We start from the raw sequence: 13,748 nt of genomic DNA, 5'->3' as shown, positions 1-13,748 counted from the left end.
CATACGATCATCTCAAAGGATGCAAAAAAATCACCTGATAAAGAGAAATAAACAATTCCATTTGCAATGACATCAAAAGGAGAAAAAATACCCATAAATAAATTTAAGAAAGGAAAAAAAAGGGTATGTACACCGAAATCTGTAAGATACTGATGAATGAAACTGAAAGATGCACAACTAAATGGTAAGATATTTCACACTCATGGACTGGAAGATTACTAAATTTTGATTTTTATTGATAATAAAGCTAAACTGCCCATATTACCCAAAGCAATTTATAGATTTAATGCAATTCCTGTCAAAATACCAATAGCATTTTTTCCACAGAAAAAGAACAATCCTTAAATATGCAGGGTATCAACAAAGACTGAATAGCCAGGGGCCTCCCCTGTAGTGCAACAGGTTGAGAACAGCGCTGTGAAGCTGTCCACAGCCTCTGCAGCACAAGTTCGATTCCCAGGCAGCCAGGGAGCAACACACATGGTGCAGCAGACCTCTCCTGACCCCCCCCCCAACCGCTGCTCCCCTCAGCAGTGTACTTCGGTTGATCTGCCTGTTCTGTTCCCGCTCTGTTTCTGGTTATCCTCTCACCCCCCCGCATCTCTGGCTTGTGCCCCAGCTCTTGTATGCATAAATAAATAAATCTTTGAAAAAAATAAATAACACAGTCAAAAAGTGGGCAAAAAGGATTCCACCCACAACATGGTAGAGTAGAGATGTTAGAATCACCTTCTACCTTGCAAACAGCTATAAAAATAGACTGACATGCTCTTGTATGAAAATCCAGACATTTGTACCAGCTAGCCATATATATATATAGGCCAGGACTTCCCCAGGAAGTTCAAGAACTATGGTTGGAGGGTGCTGAGGGAAAGAACAGGAAGAAGCCAGGGGGAACATGCCTGTGCTGGAGGTCAAATTCCCAAGCCATGCTAAGGGAAACCCAGAATTTTGTAAAATTCCTTGGAGGAGTTTTGTTGATGTGAGAATAGGTCCAGCTCCAACCTAGGGCAGTGGAAACTGAGCAGCCTCCAAGCTGAGAAATTGGTAACCCTGCAATGGGGATGGTATGGCCACTGAAAAGTCCCCTTTCTCCCTACCTCCCAGAAATGATCAAAGAAAAGTCAAGCTGACCCAGGGCAACTCCATAAAAAACCCAACAGTAAAAAAGAAGTACTTTAGATTGAACTAACAAATCCTCTTGGATGGCAAAGGGCACAACTGACATCTGAGGCAAGGGCGGTCCAGCGACAGCCACTGTGGGCATACTATATACACAGTGTCGATTTTGAGCCAAGTGCAAGTTATTTCCAGAGTGTGAGCCTGAAGGTCTAGATATTGTCCTTCCCACTAAGAGGCCCAAGCTTCATAGATCATGACTCCAGGAAGAAAAGAACAAAATGTAAAGAAGTGAAGACCACCTACACACAGAAAACAGCTTACTGTGGAACAAAACAAGACGTAGAGGTTACTAAGGTCACTCCTTATACTGAGATTGAGTATTAAAGCCCTAGAATCTCCTCCTATCTCCACCTCACACCAAGCTAAACTAAGAAAAAGACAAAAAAAAATCACCAGTGTACCACCACACATACACATACATATTATAAATAAGGTAATATACATGCCTAGAAAACAAAATATTCAACAAAAAATAGAGCAAAGTGAGAAAGACAGAAGGCCCATGATAAATATAAAGGAAACAGAAATAGAAAAACTATCTGACAATGACTTCAAAACAACAATATTAAAAATAATTAAACAAGATACTGGAAGGTGAGTGAAAGGCAGAGAGGCTGACACAGATCTCAGAAAGATCCAGGAACAAAGAGAATTCCGTCTCACTAAAGAGACAGAAGACATAAAAAGATCACAAAATGAGATTCTAAATGTAATGCAGACAAACTTAGAGCTTTAACTAGAACTAAATGGCAGAAGAAAGAACTTCAGCTATCGAAGACTCAAATGAACAAATTACATATTTAGAAGAGAGCATCAAGACAAAGGAAAATGAGGAAATTCTACAAGGTTTATTAATTCAATTAGAATAGGAAATCTAAGATTGACTGGGCTCCTAGAAGGGAAGAAATAGTAAAAACTCTATTGAAAAAAAAAAAATGAGGGGCCTTCCTGGTGGTGCAAGGGGTTAAACACAGCACTGTGAAACTATCCGCAGCCTCTGCAGCACAAGTTCTATCCCTGGCCAGCCAGGGAGCTACCCACATGGCACAGCAGACCTCTCCTGACTGTCCTGCTGCTCCTCTCAGCAGCGTATTTTAGTAGATCTGCCTGTTCTGCTCCCCACTCTGTCTCTGGTGAATCCTCTCACCCCCCTGCACCTCTGGCCTACACCCCATTTCTTGTATGCATAAATAAAAAAAAAATCTTTAAAAAAATTATAATGTCCTAAAATTACACAATGTATTAAATATGGAAGTCCAGCAAGCAGGAGAACATCTAAATTCTTTAATGCAAAAAAGACCTACATTGATATACACATTGAAAACTACCAAAAATTAAAGAGAAAGAAAAAATTTTGCAGGGAGCAAGGGGAAAAAAACAAACAAAACTTGTAAGGGTTCTCAAATTAGGATTTCCCCAATTTCAATCCAGACACTCTTTAAGCAAGAAGAGTGTGGGAGGAAATATTAGCAATCCTAAAGGACAAGCAATTCCAGCCAAGAATTCTCTATCCTGCAAAACTATCAATTAAGTATGCAGGTTTAATAATGGTTTTCTCAGATAAAAAGAAGTTAATGGAATTTGCCACAGCCAAACTTGCTCTTCAAGTAATACCAATAGGGATTTTACAAGAAAAGAAAAATTGAAGTACAAGCTCCTTGGAAAATGACAATAGCAATGTAACAACAGTACCAGGGCAAGAATACTATGAATCAATAACACCAAATACTAAAGGGTAGGAAGAACTGGATAGAACTTGTATAGTTAAATGTTGGAGAGCAGACACCAGCTCATACAGGACTTAAAACAAAGGAATTTCAGTAAAATCCCTACAGTAACCACTATCCAACCATAAGCTCTGAGTTTAAGAGCAGTAACTTCTCCCTAAGAACAAAAGCCCAAGACCAGAGGGCTTCTTCAAAGTGAATTCTACCAAATCCATAAAGATGATCTAATACCTATCCTACCCATTATTCAAAAATAATCAAAAAGGGAGGGAAAACTCCCTAATACATTCTATGAGGTCAATATTACCTCAATCCCAAAACCAAAGAAAGACACTACAGAAAAAAAGAAAATTATAGACCAATACTTCTGATGAATGCAGATGCAAAAATCCTCAACAAAATTCTGTCAAACTGGGCCTCCCCCATGGCGCAGCGGTTGAGCGCTGGGTGGCGAAGCTGCCCGCGGCCTCTGCGGCGCCGGTTCGATCCCCGGCTGCTCCCCGGCCACCGGAGGAGGGTCCCACATGGCGCGCAGACCTCTCCTGCCACCCGCTGCTCCCCTCAGCAGTGTACTTCGGTCCTTCTGCCTGCTCTGCTCCCCGCTCTGGCTCTGGTGAATTCTCTCACCCTCCCGCGCTTCTGACTGTACCCAGTGCATGTATAAACAAAACAAACAAATAAATAAAATAAATAAAACATGCTTCTATTAAAAAAAAAAAACTGATATAGCAACATATGAAGAATTGTCTACAATGACCAAGTAGGCGTCATCCAAAGGATGCAAAGGCTGGTTCAATATACATAAATCAATCAATGTCATCCATCAGGTCAACAAAAAGGAAGACGAAAATTGCATGATCATCTCAATAGACACCAAAAAAGCATTCAACAAGACCCAACATCCTTTTATGATACCCCCCATCTCCCCATGGGAATAAATGGAATTTATCTAAATATTATAGAAGCCTCATATGGCAAGCTCACAGCCAATATCATACTCAATGTTGAAAAGCTGAAAGCATTTCCACTAAGATCAGGAACATGACAGGGATGTCCACTATCACCACTGTTATTCAATAGTCTTGGAAGTTCTAGCCGAAGCAATTAGGCAAGAAAAAGACATAAAAGCACCCAAACTGGAAAAGAGATGAAATTGTTACTATTAGCAGATGACATGTTAAAGAAACCAAAAGATTCTACAAAAAAATTCTAGAAGTAATAAATCAATACAGTAAGGCAGGATATAAAATCAGTACTCAAAAATCAGTGGCATTTCTATATGCAAATAATGTTAGAAGAAAGGGAAATAAGGAACACAGTTCCATTTATAATCACACTTTCATATAGAATGAAACACCTGGGAATAAATTTAATAAAGAAGGTGAAGGACCTGTACAATGAAAACTATAAAACTCTGTTAAAGGAAATACAAGTAGACACAGAGAAATGGAAAGATATCCTGTGCATATGGGTAGGAAGAATGAACATCACTGGCCTCATTATCCAAAGCAATTTACACATTTAATGCACTACCTATGAAAATACCAGTGACTTTTTTTTTTAAAGGAAGTAGAACAATCAATTATGGCCAGCCACTACAGCACAAAATAAAACATGCTGTTTGATCTCCAGTCAGAGAGCTAACCCACATTGCATGTATCTACAGTGGTAGATACATGTAACTTACATTTAGACATTTATCAAAACCCAGAGACTATAAAATATACATTTATCAAAACCCAGAGACTATAAAACATGAAGAAGCAACACTAATTTCATCTATGGACTTTGGTGAAAAACAAGGTGTCAATGTAGTTTCACTGATTGTAATAAATGTACAATGTGGTGCAGAATTGTGCACACATGGGGGGCAAGAGGGTGTATATGAGCTGTGTACTTTCCATCAATTTTGCTGTGAACTAAAAATTGCTTTAAATAAAGGCTGAATTAAAAACTAAAAAAAAAAAAAAAACAAAACAAAACAAAAAAACCCCCAAACTTGTCACCAATAAAAAAGTCAACCAACAAATTTACTGGCTCCATCATCTGCAAGAATGTATACATATATTCACTTGATCATTGTTCTTTAAAATAGTTCAGAATTATATTTTATGAGATGAAGGGTTCCTTTTAACACATACAGGTGATATTCAGTTCATTTTCAGAATGAAAGACTTTTCTAACCAGAACCATTTTTAAAACACTGATGTGGGTGATGACATGGCTCTTTACATGCATAGTCTGGTTATATTATTAACCTCCCATTTGTAGGAATTTAACTGTGAGAAAAAAGCACATTAGTAAAAAAAGAAGTAACACTGAAACTTTTTTTAAGCAGAAAATTTGATGACTATATTTCAGCTTTTTTTATTTAGCAAAAAACACTGCTATAAAATTATAACTGTGTTTCCTCTAAGTGGACATCGAGTATAGAAGTTTCCCTTTCCACTTCTATCATGTCTAAGTCAGAGTCTCCCAAGGAGCTGGAACAGCTGCACAAGTTCGTCATCAGTGATTTAAGCACTGAAACAACAGATGAGTCTGAGAAGCCATTGAACAATGCGGAATGCTCACAGACTATGTGGTAATGAGAGATACAAACACCAAGCAATCCGGAGGTTTTGGATTTATCACTTATGCCACTATGTAGGAAGTGGATCAGCAATGAATGTAAGGCTACAAAAGGTAGATGGAAGAATTGTGGAACCAAAAAGGGCTGTGTCAAAAGAATATTCTCAAAGATCCAGTGCTCACTTAACTGTGACAGAGAGTTTTGTTGGTGGCATTTAAGAGGATGCTGAAGAATATCACCTAGGGTATTATTTTGAGCAGTATGGGAAAAATGAAGTGATTGAAGTCATGACTGATTGGGGCAGTGGCAAGAAGACAGGCTTTGCTTTTGCAACCTTTGATGACCATGATTCTGGGGACAAGACTATCATTAAGAAATACCATACTGGCAGCAGTCTTTCTGCCCACCTGTGACTATGCAGTTGCTTCCTTTCACCAACTCTCTCCCTCCGCAGGGCAGCAGCTGTCCTGTCTGCCCGTGACCTGTACCATGCTGGGACTTCTTTTCATTGACCTCCCTCAGTGGAGGAAGTTCTCAGGGCCACCCGCCTGCAACCATGCAGGCCTCTCTCAGCAAACCTGTCCCTTTTGGGTCAGCTCTTTCTGTCCACTTGTCTATGCAAGTGTGTTTTACTTTTCTGTCCCTTTCTCTAATAAATCTGCTCTTTAAATATTAAAAAAAAAAAACACAAAAAACCAAAACCATACTGTGAATTGCCATAACTGTGAAGTAAGGAAAGCCCTATCTATGTAAGACATGTCCAGTGCTTCATCCAACCAAATTTCTGGAAACTTTGGTGGTGATCATGTTGGTGGGGTAGTGAAGGAAAACAACTTTGGTCATGGAAGAAACTTCAGTAGTCAAGGTGGTAGTCATGTGGTGGTGGACATGGCAGCAGTGGGGATGGCTATAATGGATATGGTAATGACAGAAGCAATTTTGGAGGTGGTGGTAATTACAATGATTTTGACAATTACAACTATTACTCTTGATATTTTGGACCCATGAAAGGAAGAAACTGGAGGCAGAAGTTTTGGTCCCAATAGTGGTGGAAGCAAATACTTTGTCAAACTACAAAACTAACGTGGCTGTACTGGTTTTAGCAGCAGCAATAGGTATGGCACTGGCAGGTTTTAACTACTAAGAAACAAAGCTTAGCAACAAAGGCGAGCCAGGTAAGTGACAGCGAAGTTATGGTTAAAACAGAGTAGTGAACTCAGCAAAGGATAGTCGTGTCAGGGTCTATTACAAAGACATGAATTAGTCAATATTCATGTATGTGGGCAAAACCCTCAAGGTCTGTAGTTGTGACTAATAGTTAAACAGATTATTTTTTTTATTTAAATTTAATTTTTATATTCCCCATACAATTACAACCCCCTTATTTTGACCCCAATCCCTCCTTTCCCTGCCCCCCCAACCCCCCAAAGAATGTCTCTGGTTCATAGTTGTTTGTTGATTTTGATTTTTTCTTTCTTATAGTTATTCTTTTCCCTGGTCCCTTATTTAAGGTTTCTAGATTCCTGCTATGAGTGAGACCATCCGGTATTTTTCTTTTTCTTTCTGGCTTATTTCGCTGAGCATGATCCCTTCTAGCTCCATCCATGTTGCTGCAAATTGCATGTGTTTATCTTTTTTGAATGCTGAGTAATATTCCATGGTGTATATGTACCACATCTTCTTGATCCAGTCATCTATTTTTGGGCATTTGGGTTGTTTCCAAAGCTTAGCTATTGTAAATAGTGCTGCTATCAACATAGGGGTGCAGGTGCTCTTTGGAATTGATGTTTCTGTGTCCTTTGGGTAAATACCTAGGAGTGGAATTGCTGGATCATATGGAAGCTCTATGTTTAGTAGGTCAAGAAATCTCCACACACCTCTCCATAGTGGTTAGACCAGTTTGCACTCCCCCACCAACAGTGCAGGAGAGTTCCTTTTTCTCCACAACTTCGCCAACATTTGTTGTTGCTAGTTTTTTAAATATGTGCCATTCTCACTGGTGTAAGATGGTATCTCATGGTAGTTTTGATTTGCATTTCCCTGATTACAAGTGATGTTGAACATTTTCTCATATGCCTGTTGGCCATTTGCATTTCCTCTTCAGAGAAGTTTCTTTTTAGCTCTTCTGCCCATTTTTTGACTGGATTATTTTCCTTGTTTTTGTTGAGTCTCATCAGCTCTTTGTAGATTTTTGTGATCAGTCCTTTATCATTAGTGTTGGGTGCAACAATGTTCTCCCAGTCGGTGGGGTTTCTCTTGGTTTTTGTTATTGTCTCTTTTGCTGTGCAGAAGCTCTTTAATTTGATGTAGTCTCAGCTGTTTTTCTTTGCCTTCACTATCACTGCTTTGGGTGATGTGTCTGTAAAGATGTCTTTGATGTGCATGTCATGTAGTGTTTTGCCTATATTTCCTTCTATGTATTTTATGGTTTCAGGTCTTATGTCTAGTTCTTTAATCCATTTAGAGTTGGTTTTTGTGCATGGTGTTAGGTAGTAGTCAAGCTTCATTCTTTTGCATGTAGCAACCCAGTTTTCCCAGCACCATTTATTGAACAAACTTTCTTTGCACCAATGCATATTCTTTGCTCCTTTGTCAAAGATTAGTTGACCATATATCTGTGGGTTTATTTCTGGATTTTCTATTCTATTCCATTGGTCTGTGTGTCTGTTCTTGTTCCAATACCATGCAGTTTTGATGATTATGGCTTTGTAGTATAGTTTGAAGTCTGGGAGTGTGATGCCTCCATTCCCTTTCTTTTTTTTCAGGATAGCTTTGGCTATTCGGCGTTTTTGGTGATTCCATATGAATTTCATTAATAATTATTCTATTTCTTTGAAGAATGACATTGAAATTTTTATGGGAATAGCACTGACTCTGTATATTGCTTTTGGTAGGGTGGCCATTTTTTTTTCTCTCTCTTTTTTTTTAATTTTTTTTTTTATAGAGGCATGCTTTATTTATTTGTTTGCTGGTTTGTTTGTTTGTTTTTTGTTTATACATGCACTGGGTACAGTCAGAAGTGTGGGAGGGTGAGAGAATTCACCAGAGCCAGAGCGGGGAGCAGAGCAGGCAGAAGGACCGAAGTACACTGCTGAGGGGAGCAGCGGGCGGCAGGAGAGGTCTGCGCGCCATGCGGGACCCTCCTCCGGTGGCCGGGGAGCAGCCGGGGATCGAACCGGCGCCGCAGAGGCCGCGGGCAGTTTCGCAACCCAGCGCTCAACCGCTGCGCCACCGGGGAGGCCCTGGTAGGGTGGCCATTTTAATAATGTTAAACAGATTATTTTAAACAGGCTATTTCTGTTCTGTGGGAAGCATAAAGCATTCCAACAAATGGTGTTAATGTGGATGTTTCTTTCTTCCCCCCCCTCAAAGATTTATTTATGCATATAAGAGCTGGGGTGTACAAAAGAGGTGTGTGTGAGGGGTGGGAGGTGGGGGCAGAGGACTTACCAGAGATAGAGTGGGGAGCATAACAGGCAGAATGACTAAATATACTGCTGAGGGAAGCAGGGGGTGAGATAGGAGAGGTCTGTTGCACCATGTGAGTCAGCTCCCTGGCTGGGGATTGAACTCATGCTGCAGTGGCTGCAGAGAGTTTCATAGTGCTGAGACTTAACCCCTTGTACCACCAGGGAGGCCCTTACCCTTGACTGTTAACTGTAATTTTCTGATCATGTGCTGAATAAGTGTGTCTTTTAAAAAATTAATAAAATAATAATTATATTAGACCATCCCAAGATGCATTTCTATTTTCTCATTTGTAGAGACAGAGGTTCATTTTTTTCTTTCAGGCATTGTCAAATGGAATAATGACAATGAATCCCCAGCCATCATGTGGCTATGTTCTGGCTAATGCTATAAATGAGATTTTGAAATATCTTTACTTAGCTCGTGATAATTGTAATTGTTTATGAATGACAACAGATTGGGTGGCTCAAGCACCAAACATTGATGTCTCACTCTTCTGGAGGCTGGGAAGTCTGAGATTAGGTTCAGAATCTGGCAAGAGCCCTCTCCCTGGCTTGTAGATACTGTCTTCTTGTAATATCCTCACATCATGGAGAGACAGATCATCTCTCTCAGCAATGCCCAATTCTTAAAAGGGAACTAATCCCGTTCATAAAGATTCCACCTTCAGGGCCTCCCCTGGTGGCGCAGCGGTTCAGCGCTGGGCTGCGAAGCTGCCCGCAGCCTCTGCAGCACCGGTTCGATCCCCGACCACCTGCAACGATCTCACATGGCGCGCAGACCTCTCCTGCTGCGCCAGCTGCTCCCCTCAGCAGTGTATTTCGTCAGTCTGCCTGCTCTGCTCCCTGCTCTGTCTGTGGTGAATTCTCTCACCCTCCTGTGCTTCTGACTGTACCCAGTGCTTGTATAAACAAATAAATCTTTGGGGGAAAAAAAAAAAGATTCCACCTTCATAACCTACTTACTTCCCAAAGCCCTCACCTCAAATACCACTACATTGGGAAATAGGTTTTTAACATATGAATATTGGGAAGGATATATTTAGTCTAGGGCATTCCTTACAAAACTGCATGGCATTTGCTTCCTTTCTTTTTTTCTGCTCTCTGTAACGGAGATACTAGGGCTAGATGCTAGCAGTTTTCCTGGAACAAGAGGTAGTCATGAGAATGTAAGCTTAGTGCTGAAATAGGAAAAAAGGAGTGTAGGCCCTTGAAGACACTGTGAAGATACCACAATAACCCTGAGTTGTGTATCTCACAGCTTATTTTTAATTAAAGAAAAATAAACCTCCATCTTTTTGAACAGCTGGCTATTTAAGAGGATTGATAACTGAAACAAAGTTTAACTAATAAAACATTTTCATGAACTAAGAAGCAGGAATAGAGAATAGTTTGTGCTATCTACCTCAGTAGCAAAGGTATGAAAAATCTTCTCAATGTAAAATAAAATGCTATGGTTTACATGTTGACCACTTTAACCTACACCAAGTCAAATACCTCTGAATGCCATCATTTCCTCCTTCAACTTCACATTTTTCCCCTAAATTCAGAATCTTGTGACCTTTTAATGTATACTGTGAATTTCTGCCATTAGTAACTCTCATTCTTTTCCCAATCTGTTGCCAGAGTTATCATCTTAAAACACAAAATTGTACTTCTTATTTTTTTAAACTAAAACTTTTTATTTTCTTTCCTAAAAATCCTATTAAAAATAGGCTATAGGCTTATGAGATAGAGACTGTATCTTAGGATTATTTAAGTCCATGTTTAAGTGGTCCTGATTCCAATTTTAATTTCTAGAACACCAGTAAATTTCAGAAACATTGAACCTTTAAGTTGTTCTATTACATGTAAAATCTTGTCATTCTTGTATATACCTTGGTACATGCTACTATTCTAACACAAACTCTCTTCACCATCTTGCAAACAACTGTAACTAACCTAGCTATATATTATAAAATAACTCTAGCTCAATAACATAGTTCATATCTCCTTGGAACTTTAAAAATTCTCCACTAGATGGGCCTCCCCGGTGGCACAGAGGGTTGAGCGCAGCACTGTGAAGCTGTCTGCAGCCTCTGCAGCACAGGTGCAATTCTGGCCTTCCAGGGAGAAACCCACATGGCGCAGCAGACCTCTCATGACTCACCCACTGCTCCCCTCAGCAGTGTATTTCAGTCAGTCTGTCTGTTCTGTTCCCTGCTCTGTCTCTGGTGAATCCTCTCACCCCCCACACATCTGGTCAGTACCCTGTTCTGTATGCATAAATAAATAAATCTTTAAAAAAAAATTCTCAACTAGAGAGCTTAATAAGCTGTACATGCTCAAAGAAACATGGAGTTGTTAAAAGTAAGGAGCATTTTACTCATCTGGCATAGTGCTTAGAACATAGAAAACAATCATAGAGGTGTGAATGTAGAAAATCATCAAGATCATTTTAGATACACACATAGTACCATCTTTCATTTTTAATTAACAAAAAAGGCACTGTTAGAATCTAAAATACAGGAATATAATCTAGAAAGACATAGAGAAAATAAAGACCATGGTAAATAACTAGCGCCAAACAACATAATGGAGTATCATGAGTACAATAAATACTGAAGTATTTGTGGTAAGTTCATATTTGGTTATATTACATTTGTATTGTGTTTTCTGATGGTCAAAGTATATTTAAAAACATAAAAGATTAACAAGTCTTTAAAAGATATCAGTCAAAAGGTACTACTACTTACTCTGTAGTTTTGTAAATGTCAGAATACAATCCTGCTTTCTGATACTTCTTCTTTGGGGGACGTGGGGCCTTCTTTTCCCTTGGGATGAGAGAAAGCACAGGCTGCAAGGTGTTTTCAGGTTCAGGAGGCTTGGCTGGGGTTTCTGGAGGACTGGCAATCTCAACTGCTGCTTCAGAAAAGCTAGAAAGAGAAATTGAAAGATAATTATGGCAAAAAAATAATTATGGCAAAAAAATAATTATGGCAAAAAAAAAATTTTCCTGCAAATAGCTGTCTATTTAAAAACACCATGGCAATTAAAAAAAAAAAAAAAAAGGGATCTTTCTCATCTAGCCATGCTGGAGTAACAGACAACAGACTTGTCCTCCTGAAATAAAGTCAGTAAATAGAAACCTGGAGAAAGTTTATGAAATAATTAACAGATACTGAACAATGCAGTACTGTGAACACTGAGAATATGAAAAGAAAAATAAAATGAGCTAAGTCCTACAAGCAATTTGCCTTTTACGAAGGAACTGTGGTAGAAGGGATAGAATCAAAGTAAAGAATCTGGCCAACCTAGTAAGTTGAGAGGTGAGAGATCAGCACATGGAAAAGCTGAGGTAGCTGGAATTAGTGAGTACCAGAGCAGAGAATGCTATGAAGAAAAAAACTCCAGAAATCTGGACATGCATCTCTTTTAGTATGATGCTAAATATACTAAGTTGTGCATGTGCAGAGTGCAATTGTGTAAAGCTGGACAAAGAACTATCACAGTACTATAAAAATTGAACAATTCTCAGAGCTCACATATGGTGGTAGATATTCAGATTCTACCACAGAGTGTAAAAAGGCATTTCCCAATTGTGGGCATTCAACACAGATTTCAGATGGTAATAATACCCACTTCTGTAGGGCTCAACTGCCCCTAGAATAAAGGTCAGTCCTAATAAAGCTTAAAAACAATCTTCAAAAGAATCCAAGCTGATTCACTGCTTACCAAAATAAAACAGAACATTTGGAAAAGAACAAAAACCAGACACAAAATTATGCAACCTACACAATGTTCAACAATCCTAACAAAACAATTTAGAGTAAATGCCAAAAATTTTTCAAATTTGATAAGAAATATAAACTCAAGAATGCCAAGAAGCAAAGTAAGATAAACTCAAGCAAAGCAAGTAAGGCACAGATGTCATACTAAATACGCTAAAAATTCTTGATAAGGAAAGAAAAAAAATACACATTGTAAGGGCCCGAGTACAAAAATAAGATTCAGTGAAGATTTCATGTCTGAAAAACACTGCAAGTCAGAAGATAATGAAATTACATCTACAAACACTAAAATGGGGGGTTTTAGGAAACCTGTCAAAAATGGAATTACAAAAACACCTTTAAAAATTAAAGTGGGGGGCCTCCCCGGTGGTGCAGCAGTTGAGCGCTGGGTTGAATAGCTGCCCGTAGCCTCTGCAGCACCGGTTCAATCCCCGGCTACTCCCTAGGCACCGGAGGAGGGTCCCACATGGCGCGCAGACCTCTCCTGCCGCCCGCTGCTCCCCTCAGCAGTGTACTTCGGTCCTTCTGCCTGCTCTGCTCCCCGCTCTGGCTCTGGTGAATCCTCTCACCCTCCCGCGCTTCTGACTGTACCCAGTGCTTGTATAAATAAATAAATAAATCTTCAAAAAAAAAATAAAAAAAAATTAAGGTGGGGCCTCTGTGTTGGCACAGCCGTTGAGTGCTGGGCTGCGAAGCTGCCCGCAGCCTCTGCAGCACCGGTTTGATTCCCGGCCACCGGGCGAGGGTCCCATGTGGCCCACAGACCTCTCCTGCCGCCTGCTGCTCCCCTCAGCAGTGTACTTCATCGGTCTGCCTGTGCTGCTCCCCGCTCTGGCTGTGGTGAATTCACCACAGCACCCTCCCGTGCTTCTGACTGTACCTATTGCTTGTATAAATAAATAAATCTTAAAAAAATAAAAGAATAAGAAAAAAAAATTAAGGTGATTCTGTTATAGGACAGGGAGAGAGGCAGCCCAAACCCCGCAAGCTTGCCTATTCTAAATGGGTTCTGTCATCCTCCACATCAACA

At 39.8% G+C, this 13,748-nt stretch overlaps 1 protein-coding gene across 1 annotated transcript in view; it reads right to left on the bottom strand.

The window, feature by feature from the left end:
• The window catches only part of ASH1L (ASH1 like histone lysine methyltransferase), a gene marked incomplete at both ends in the record, with an annotated part of 171,352 nt that overhangs the window by 79,050 nt on the left and 78,554 nt on the right, over nt 1-13,748 (bottom strand). Inside the window, one exon of the mRNA XM_084243812.1 lies at nt 11,684-11,863. Within this exon, the coding sequence (XP_084099938.1) occupies nt 11,684-11,863 (180 nt within the window). The remainder of the gene's footprint in view (nt 1-11,683; nt 11,864-13,748) is intronic.

Source organism: Talpa europaea (genome assembly GCF_964194135.1).
Source record: "Talpa europaea genome assembly, chromosome: 9".
In the NCBI taxonomy this organism is placed as follows: domain Eukaryota; kingdom Metazoa; phylum Chordata; class Mammalia; order Eulipotyphla; family Talpidae; genus Talpa; species Talpa europaea.
Note: the sequence above shows the minus strand (reverse complement) of the source record. Positions and strands in the feature narration are given on the sequence as shown.